The sequence below is a fragment of the Cenococcum geophilum genome, assembly GCF_001692895.1.
Source record: "Cenococcum geophilum 1.58 unplaced genomic scaffold K441scaffold_39, whole genome shotgun sequence".
NCBI lineage: Eukaryota > Fungi > Ascomycota > Dothideomycetes > Gloniales > Gloniaceae > Cenococcum > Cenococcum geophilum.
Window position 1 is genome coordinate 1,483,831 of NW_027137597.1, and position 10,285 is coordinate 1,494,115.

Genomic DNA, 10,285 nt, shown 5'->3' on the forward strand with positions numbered 1-10,285 from the left:
AGTTAATAAAGCATTATTCCTTTTATACCCCTTTTTCTACATTATTAGGACTTTAGAGGATGAAAGTAGTTACCTAGTTTAAGGCTTATTTTTAGGCTCTACACTAGAGTGGCTAGAATGTAGATAGTTGATGTTTTAGAAATGGACCTAAGATAGAGATAACTGGGGGCACTACTAGTCCGCGCGTTAGCTACTCTAGAATAGGGTCCTTGGGACTAGAAGTGGGTTATAGATAATAATAGTAAAAAGGGATATGTTTAGGTCCTAGGGTTCTCCGCCTAAAGTGTTTTCCACTAAATAACTATTAAAAGTGTATCCCTACCTGTCTTATAGACTATAATATAGACGCTAATTCTAGCTACTAAATTGAGGTTTTAACTATAGAACCCTATACTATAAATAAATCTTTCTCTATTAAGTCCTTAATATAAAGGGCTAAGGAATTTTAGAAAAGAGACTAACTAGAGACTCTTTAAAGGCTTATAAGGGAGAACTTCCTCTTATAGTAATGTCTTATACGTTATTAGGAACACTAGTACTTTATACTTAATCTACTATAGAAGGTCTATAAAGCTATCCGGTCAATATAAAAGGTGCTTAAAAAATACAATTATAAGGAAATAGTAGCTAAGTGAGATTGGCTTACGTTCTGGGGAATTAAGAGGGAATCTACTAAAGGTTTAGGATTTAATCTAGGTGGGTAGATTTAGTAGAAGCTGCGAACGCTACTTATTGAGAAAATATAGTAAAAAATTGCACAATCTATTACCGGGTGCTTCCTAAGTAGGTGAAGTCCTACTACAATATCTTAGTAATTGCCTAACTGGTGACTAACTAACTCGCTATATGCTCTACGTAAACAATAGCAGTTATAAATAGTTGTATTTTGCTAGTTTTAAGCGCTAACCGTCCCTTAAATATATACTTTTACCTTACTACAGAGTAAAGAACTAAGGAGATAGTTAGTGCTTAGTGGCTTAGACCTATCCCTCTTTTATTACTACGGCTTAGACTAGTCTCCGCCTTAAATAAAGGTTTTAGATTTAAGGTCTATAATCCTTATAAGGGGATATACTAAGTGCCTAAAAACTAAAACCTAGTAAGGAACCGAAATATAGCCCTTTTAGATAAGAAAAGACCTATAAATAGCCAAGAGGAATAGGGCCCAAATTAAACTTCCTTTATTTAGCAAGAGTGGTCAAGAACTTATATAAACTTGAGCTATTTTAAGAAGTAATCGGTAATGTTAGATAGCTTGACGATTTTAGGTATAGCGTCTGGGCATTTCCTTAGAATAGGAGGCTGGGATCTCTTAGCGAAGGATAATATAAGACTTAGCATTTCCCCTTTACTCCCGCGCCACTATATCTACCATTCTTTAAATTTCTAAAATATTTGGTGACTATTTTGGAAGCCAAGGAGGTCTAAAAATAGCATTGGGCTAAGCCAGCTTATACCTTAACTAAATTAACAGTATACTAAAGAGGGCTTTCTAAGAGCACTTATATACACTCCCGCCTTAGCCTAATTAAACTATAGGCGTTTATAGGTCCACTAAACTGGTTACTTAGCCATGCCCCTAATTGTAAACGCGAGCAGCTAGTGGTAGAGTCACGCCTAAAGGATATAAGCTAAGTAATGAGAGTGTATTCTATAATGAGGAAGGAAGTTAGATTAGGGAAGGCGGCTTGGCCTAAACCCTATATTCCGCGTAAACGTTAGCGACATAAGATTTCCTTAGCCGGCTTTTTAGGCAAATATACCTATACTTTTGTCCTTAGAAAATGAATATTCGAGGGGATTATAATGACATTAGTTTTTTGCTTTTTAAGTTAAACTACAAATAAACATTCTATTTCTCTCTATGTATAAAAATAAAATCCTGCCGATAATAAGTATTAAGTAAGGTAAATAGAATAGCTAAGCTTAAAGGACCCGTAAAAAATAATTTAACGCGCGAATTCTAATAGGAGTATAAAGCGAGAATCAGTTAATCAATTAAAGAAAATTAAAAGAGCCTAAATAGAATAAAACTAATTCTAATATAAGGCCTTACTGTATACGGGCAGTCGACGCAAATCTTATTAGGCAATTTTATTATTTTCTTTATCTATCTATCCCTATATTAAAGCCAGTTTATAATAAGTAATATTTAAAGCAGATTAAAGGCAGCCCCGTAACCGCGTACTTTCTAAAGTTACGTATCTACCTATTCTATCCACGCTGCGCATTTAATAATTCTGTAATTATCGCTTTAAGATATAAAAGTTGTTCTTTAATAGTAGATCCTCCTAAACTAGCTAGATTAGTAGCTTATAAAGGAGGTTAATTGCTAGTATCTAGTAGAGGAGTTGCGTAGGGAGGCTGAGGGGTTGTATTTAAATATAGAGGCTAGTTATTAGGTCCTATAGCTATTAGGCTAATAGGCGCGGTATAGCTAGTACTTAGTAGAGGGGTTATATAGTAAGGCGGAGAAGCTTAAGCTCCTATTATTCTAGTAGTGGCATTCTAACGTCTACGTCTTATAACTCTCTCCCGTGTTTTGGAAGGAGTAAATACTAAAAGCGAAATTCTAGATTTGCGGTAGAGGCCTTATAGGAGACTCTTAACCTAGGGATGATTATAATATCTCTCTAGTATACCTTTAGCATACTAATGTGTTCTAGGCTTACCTGAAAATTTCAGCCTTAAATATTATATTAGTGCGTTTAAATATCCTCTAGATAGAGGAGTAGTATAGCGTCTAAAAACGCTCTAGCCCGTAATAGTTATCTCCACTTTAGTTTTAGTTCTTAGGAGGTTAATACTGCTCTCCTTAAAGAGAAATAGCTGTTTTCTTTAATCGGTTATATATTCCTTATATCCCTTAATAACAGCGTCCCCTTCTAGAAGATATACTGCAACTAATTTATAATTTAAATAACCCCCTTAGGGAGCAGGGGTCTATAGAAGCAATTAATATCCACTAGCGTATAGTCTATAGCCTACGATCTCCTTTTTAACTCTATTGTTATATACCTATCCTCTAGACGTATATAGTTTAGGCCTAGTAGATAAAATGTTTAGGGGTTAATTAACTCCTATAGATGGAATTGTACTATTAAGGGGCTGGCTTCCGTCTCTATTATTGTTACCTTTTATAGTTAGGACTGTGCCACTAGGGGGCTAGTTTCCGCCTTTATTTTTATTGCCTTCTATAGGTAGAATAGTATTACTAGCGTTCCCTAAGGTTCTATTACCGCTACGCTGCTCTTAGCTACCATTTTCTTATAGTATTACATTTCCGCTAGACTCTCTATTATTATTATTATCCTCTTAAGTTAGCTTAAGCGTGCAGTAAAGCGTTTCTATAATAGGATAATTGTGGAATTTGTAAATGTATTTAACTATATACGATTTAACTTTCTGCCAATTGTTATCTGTGGTGGCTCTCCTATATATCCTTTTATGGGGTAACTAAAAGTTAGAATAAAATACATTGCTAGTATCTTAAGACCTAATTTGGTTCGCGTTATAAAATGCAAGCCTTGCGCTACCTTTATCCGGATTATTATTTATTAAGGAGGTAATTATAGTAATAATTGCGTTATAGAAAGTAGTGTTACGCTAGTCTCTCCCTACATCCTAGACTTGAGGATCCTATATATTAAGATCTAGGTTATATTCGGAGAAATGCTATTATATTAAAATGCTGCTTATACTACTTCCGGGATCTATATAGTTAGTACGGAAATTATTTAGCTATCTATCTAAATTAAAGTTAGCTATATCCTAAATTTCTTATAATCTTTGTTTCTCTTCTTTAAAGATATACCAAATTTTAGGATGAATGTGAAATAACTCGCTAAGTAATCTATCCCTGTCTTAATTCCTTATTATAGCACTTTCTCCACAAGGAGGTGGTAAAGCGGTACCTCCTATATTAGGAGGTGGTGGGGGAGTGCCTGCTCTACTAGGAGTTGGGGATAGTATATAAACTTCGCGCTAACTTCCGTACGTTAGAACCGAATTTCTATATTTAGGACACCCATTTACCAAGCCGCCGTCTTTAATACAGTCTTAGTGGAACCTATAGTTATATAGTAAGACTACTAATTAAGTAGTCTACGTTAGTCCACTTTTACACATAAAGCACTCCATCTTAATTTCATTTAATATTATATAATCCTTTACTTCTAACTCCAGTGGACGACTTACAAAACTTATAGACTAAGTGGAATAAACTGGGCATCCGTTATTAAGACCGCCACGCTTAATATAGTCCTAGTGTATAGCATAGCTACATCGTATATATCTAGAATCTCCGTCTATCTATACTGAATCCCTTATAGCCTGATAATAAAAGCTATATATTAATTCTACGTTATAAAAAGCCTCTGATTTTTCTGCTAAGTAAAATACTCCTATTAGTATATACCGGGAAAGCTATAACGGAGGTTTATTCCGATCTTTTTCTAGTGCTTCTTGCTACCTTATACAGACTTTCTATAGAGGGCTAAGTGCCTACCATAGAGGTGAATTAAAAGGTCGGTCTAATATATTAGGCAGCTGGTTTATAGTTTCCTCTTTAGGGGTTAGTGGCTAAGATTGAGTTTCTACTAACACTAGCTGCTAAGGTTGTTGGGGGATTAAAGTAGACTTAATTAATTCTGCGGGTTATTGCTATAGAGTTAACGGAGATAAGGGGATATTAGGAGACCCTCTAGAAATTGTATCTCTAGGAGGCGATTGCTATTTACCCACTAAAGTGGATAAGGTGCCAGATTCTATAGGTTGCGACAACTATTCTTACTGCTGGCTAAAGGGAGTCGGAGTAGCGTTCTCACTAGAGGAAGGCCTATTAGAAAGTTCTAGTGGCTATTATAAGCGCTTAGAGGCAGATATAATAGCTATAACAGCAGTAGGAATAGAAGTAGACTTTGTAGATTATCATGGGGGAAAACAAGGTGGTGGTAGTATATTTCTTACGGTTATGGCACTTATATATATAGGAGTTTAACTAGTACACTCCTCGTAAATTAGTAAATTACTTTATCTTAGGGATAGTATAGAGTTAAAATAAGAAGTGATATTAGATTAACGACCTCGCGCCTAAGGCACTAAGCCTCTTCTTAGTAGTAGATCGTGGCCCCACAGCAACCGCGAAGTAGGCTCCCCACTAAGACGTGCGCTTTAACATCCACTAGTTTATTTACTAGCAGATTATATAGCGGACGAGTTTAAGGCTTGTGCTTGCTTAATATTAAGTAATAGGGGACGTAAATAAGGCATGCCTTAGACTATCTAGTTTATAAAATCAGGCTAGCTAATTAAAATCTATAAGCGATTTAAGTAAAAGAACGTAAAACGATTTCAGGGTATATAGGATGTAGTTACTATAAAGCACCGTCCTTTTATACTTCTTTTTGGCATTCGGAACTCTAAAGACCGAAAAGAGGCTACCTAGTCTGAGGCCTATTTTTGGGCTCTATATAAGAGGGACTAAAAAGCGGCTTTTATTAGCTATAATTAGTTACCTATACTCTAAGGGTCAGCTTTACTATCCTACGCAAGGACTATATTTTAAACCCCTTTTATGTTTTTAGGACATCTAGGGCAATTATATAAATGCGGTCACTCCTATACTTATATTAGCAAGTTCCATAATAATAAAAAAGGCTATATATTTACTTGCTATTATATAAGTTTTTATATTTTCTACCGGGCTAGGTTTAGCTCAAAATTAAAACCTTAGTAGTATCGCCTTAGCTATAACTGCATTTGCTAGTAAACCCACGCCAACTCCTTTTTATCTTTTGCCTTTAGTAAATAGCTCATACCCTTATATAGAGGCGACTATTTAAATCTAGATTGGTAATCTATTAGGCTTTAGTATTATCAGCCTTATTAATTTCGCCATTATATCTAGCTTTTATAGGCCCAAAAGTACCTCTCTCTTAAACTTAACCTTAATAGTATATTATAGTCCTTATTAAACGGATAGATCTCCTACTACGTGCTCCGCAACCTCTTAGTTTAATATTACTATAATCCCGCTAAATACTGCCAACTTATCCTTTAACTTTAACGCAACTGCTAGACCTTTAGTTTAACCGTTTATAACGCCTATACTAACAGACCCTAGTATTCTTATTAGAGTAGGTGTCCTATCTAAATAGGGCTTTCTAGATATTTCTGCGCTTTTATCTACTATCTTTATTTAAATAGCTATAGTCCTAATCTAGCGCTAATATGGTTTCTTACTTTACTGCTTTGTATATAAATATATAAAGGTAAAGGCGATAATGCAATCAATTAGAATTATTTATTAGCACTTACTTTACGCTAGAAGATTACTATTAAACTTATTAGTTATTAGTAGAGTACCACTCTATTTATATCGTAAGCGACGCCGTTATAGACGTATTATCTAAGCAGTGATCTTATTAGATAAGAGTGGAGTAAATTTAGCCTCAGATCTACTTTAGTCCAAATTGCTTTAGGCTTAGTGTCTTTTTATATTAGCTAGAAACCTACCTAAAGAGGTATAACTTTGTATTAGATCTAATACGAAGTAGATTTAGATTTAATAAGATCACTATATCTAAGTAATATAATTTAGGAATAATCCTTAGATTTATAAATAAAGATAAATAGATATTTAGCGCACTATATAAGGCTAATCCCCTTAACCTACAAGGAGATATCCTTTTTACTCTTCCCTAGTATTGCTAGCTAGATCTTCCATCACTATAGGTTCTAATAACAGTACGGCAGGTCTTTTAAAATAGATTTAACTAGGCTTACAAAAGCGCACCACAGTTGCCTTATCTCTATTAGTAGAAGATTTCTCCTATATTCTTTTTATAATACGAGGGGAGTAAATCGGCTTATCCTCTGACATAGGCCCACGAGAGCTCTTTTTAGGCCATATTAGCGCATAACCGCATCCATAGAATATACTAATTTATTTAATTTTCAGTCAAAGTAGTAATTAATCTTCTAAATCGAAATGGCTTAGATTAGCTTAGTAGTGTTTCTAAAGATATAAAAATTAATTATAATAAAAGCACGCTTAAATAGACTATTAAAAGGCAGAGGCGCCTTATAAATAATAGTTGCTATTTTAGAAATAGACCTAATATAGAGGGCATATTGCTAGGAGTACTGTTATTCTATATATCAACAGGCCCAAAACCAGGTCCTTAGCCGGAAGTAGGTCCTAGATAATAATAGCAAAAGGGACACATTTTAGGTCCCTAAGTTTCCCGCCTAAAAACTAGCACTTAGTAATGTTTTCCGCTATATTACTATTAAAGTATACCCCTACTTATCTTATAAACGATAATATAGACACTAACTCTAGCTATAAAACTGAGATTTTAACTATACAACCCTTTACCCTAAATGAAACTTTCTCTATTAAAACCTTAATAAAAAGGGTAAAAGAGTTTTAGAAAAGGGACTAACTAGAGACTCTTAAAAGGCTTATAAGGGAGAATTTCCTCTTATAGCGATGTCTTGTACGCTATTAGGAATACTAATATTCTATACTTAATCTACTGTAGAAGGCCTATAAAGCTGTTTAGTTAATATACAATACGCTTAAAAAATACACTTATAAGAAAATAGCGGCTAAGCGAGACTGGCTTGCGTTCTAGGGAATTAGGATAGAATCTACTAAAGATTTAGGATATAGTCTAGGTGGATGGATTTAGCTATATTAATATTGCTTTAAGGGCTAGCAACTTTTATCTCTTTATTAGTAATTGCTTTAATAGTTTATAGGCATGCTTCCGATATATTACATTATAAAGGCCTAAAACTTTAACGTCCGTCCCTTAGTTGAGAGACGCACCCTATAAAGAGATAAATTATAGGTACTTTGTGTTAGATACAATAAAATAAAATAGCCGCGTTCCAGAATTTATCTTTTTACTTAAATTAAAGATTAAAGTTAATCTAAAGCTTATAAGCTTTGCTAAATAGAAAATTATATATATAGGGATTAAATATACGCTTAAGCCACTCCAAGCTGATCTTAGAGTTGGTATATCTAGATTCGGAGCACGTATACTGCTATCTAGGGGTTTAAAACGTGGTCCAGTTACTTTAATAGGTGGTGGTAGGCCAAATAATCATAGGTGTTAAATACCTACCGTTAGCGCTAATGCATTCAATCGCGGTGACCATCGTTCGCTTGATACGCGCACCTCTATAGTCTTATATATCGTCCTTACCTATAAGGACCTTGACGGAGCCTAGTATAGATAGTATTACTCCGGTCTTATCCATATTGTATACATTTTCTGCCAGAATGGCTAGATCTTATAATACCTGCCCAATCTTCTTAAACCAGTCTATGATCTTCTTAGATGTTTTTCTCGTAACGGTTCTAGTCCAGCGCCTTAACTATTCTTGCTTTGAGTTCTAGATAACGATTTTCTAGGGCCTTGGCCCAATTCTTGCCTAGGGGTTTGCATGGTCTTTTTTATATCAGCCGGTTATAGGTGGCAAGAAAGGCTATTAAAGGTATATACTTTATCCGTACTAGCTATCTAAGATAAGATATTTGCAATAAGAAATCTATAACGGCTTTATCTTTATATAGGTTGAAATACTCTTGGCTTTTAGCCTTCTCTTTAATCGACTGTCGTCCCTTTGTATGATGATGGAGGGTAGTATAAGGAACTTTCCTATAATCTGCTAGTGCACGGTATGATTTAAAAATGCCAGAAGGCACTCCTTATACTAGTACTTAACTAGCTCAGTCCATATTAGCTTACTATAGTAATAGCGATAGGAGGGAATAAATGATGGTAAGGCAGGTAAAGGACGGCGCGGAGTTAGGGACCGAGCTAGACCCTAAAGAATAGCCTATTTTAGGCATATCCATTTTTAGCCACCCTAGTTTCCAAATCCTTAGATTTTTAAGGCCGTACTAGGCGGCAATTAAGGAGCAGAAAGCTACGAGAGTTCCAATATCCTTAGCGAACCTTGAATTTTCTATACTAACTCTAAATGTTTAATTAATAACACGCGCATAGGGCTGCAAGCCATAGCTTAGGAACGAGCAAATCACACTTTAAGGAGTTGTGTAACCCTAGTCTATGCTTTATAAACCCTTAGGAGTGCGGGGAGACTTAATATACAGGAGATAGAGCCTACTCTTTACAATAGGGTCTCGTAAATATTAATAGAGGCGTTAGTAGATTAAACTTAGAAAGAACTAATAAATCTATAATGCTGTTTTAGGTACGAGTCAATATAAATCAGCTATAAACGTGGGAGACTTAACCATAAAGTCAATTCCTTATCACGTAATTTAACGGCGCTAATATGGCGAAGCACTTTACTAGAATATAGCTAAGAACCCAAAACAACTCCGGTCCTAACAAGCCGCCCCTTAGTAATAAATGACCGTATAACTCTACTTAATCCATGTTCCACCTAACGTCTTTTATACAATACCGCGGTTTAAGAGCCCCTAGAAATGTAAATTAGATAGCCAAAGAGCTGTATAAGAGATAATTTAGTAAACTAGGGAAGCTTTGGCTTTGTCTATCTAGACGCCTTATTGGGGAGTGTTATTAAGATCCCTTACTTCAAAAACGACGATGCAATTCTTATTAAAAGAGCCATATACGAGCGCTTTAACGAACGTAGCGGCAATGCGGGGCTTTTACAATATCGAGGGCGTTACAACGCTAGTATTCGGCTTAAGTTTATAAGTAATTATAATCTCCGAGCCCATCTTCGGGATTATAAGGACAACGTTACTTTAGAATAGCAGCTTTAATAGGGATAGGAAATTGCGGATACGGTCGCTTTTATCCATTTAAACGGCGTAATCCATAGGGACCTGCAATGCTGTAATATTCTCTTAGACCAAGATTTATATACAAAAGTCGCCGACTTTAGTAGCTTATCTTTAGATGGCTCTGCTCTCCTTATTACTATAGCTTATAGTTATTAATACCCCAGAGAGCTACTGTCGGTATAGGCAGATATCTTCGCCCTTAAATCCACCCTATATAAGGTAGCGAGTGGCCAGACTCCTTTTAATAGTTAGACTAATAAAGAGATTAAAGAGTTATTTAAAAGCCATTAATTCCCTAATACGGAACACTTAGGTCTTATAGGCTATATTATTATAAACTACTAGGAAGGAAATTACTATAGTGCAGATAAAGTTACAGAAAAATTCAAAGGTATATTATTTTTGCTAAAAACTTCGTTGCTAATAATAAGTCTAGAGAGCCGTTAAATCACTCCCAAATCCTTCAATCTCTCTAAAATAGCAGTA

The 10,285-nt window shown here is 35.1% G+C and overlaps 2 protein-coding genes across 2 annotated transcripts; one reads left to right on the forward strand and one right to left on the reverse strand.

Moving 5' to 3' along the window:
* Window positions 1-8,533: 8,533 nt before the first annotated feature.
* On the reverse strand, window positions 8,534-8,722 carry K441DRAFT_574738 (uncharacterized protein; the record flags this gene model as incomplete). The annotated part of the gene is made up of 1 exon (XM_067644112.1): window positions 8,534-8,722. A coding segment is annotated over one exon (189 nt), but the record flags the coding sequence as incomplete, so codon positions are not given.
* An 801-nt stretch (window positions 8,723-9,523) lies between these two features.
* K441DRAFT_421408 (uncharacterized protein) lies at window positions 9,524-9,940 on the forward strand (the record flags this gene model as incomplete). Its single annotated transcript, XM_067641544.1, has 2 exons — window positions 9,524-9,754; window positions 9,788-9,940. Coding segments are annotated over 2 exons (384 nt in total), but the record flags the coding sequence as incomplete, so codon positions are not given.
* Between the last annotated feature and the right edge of the window lie 345 nt (window positions 9,941-10,285).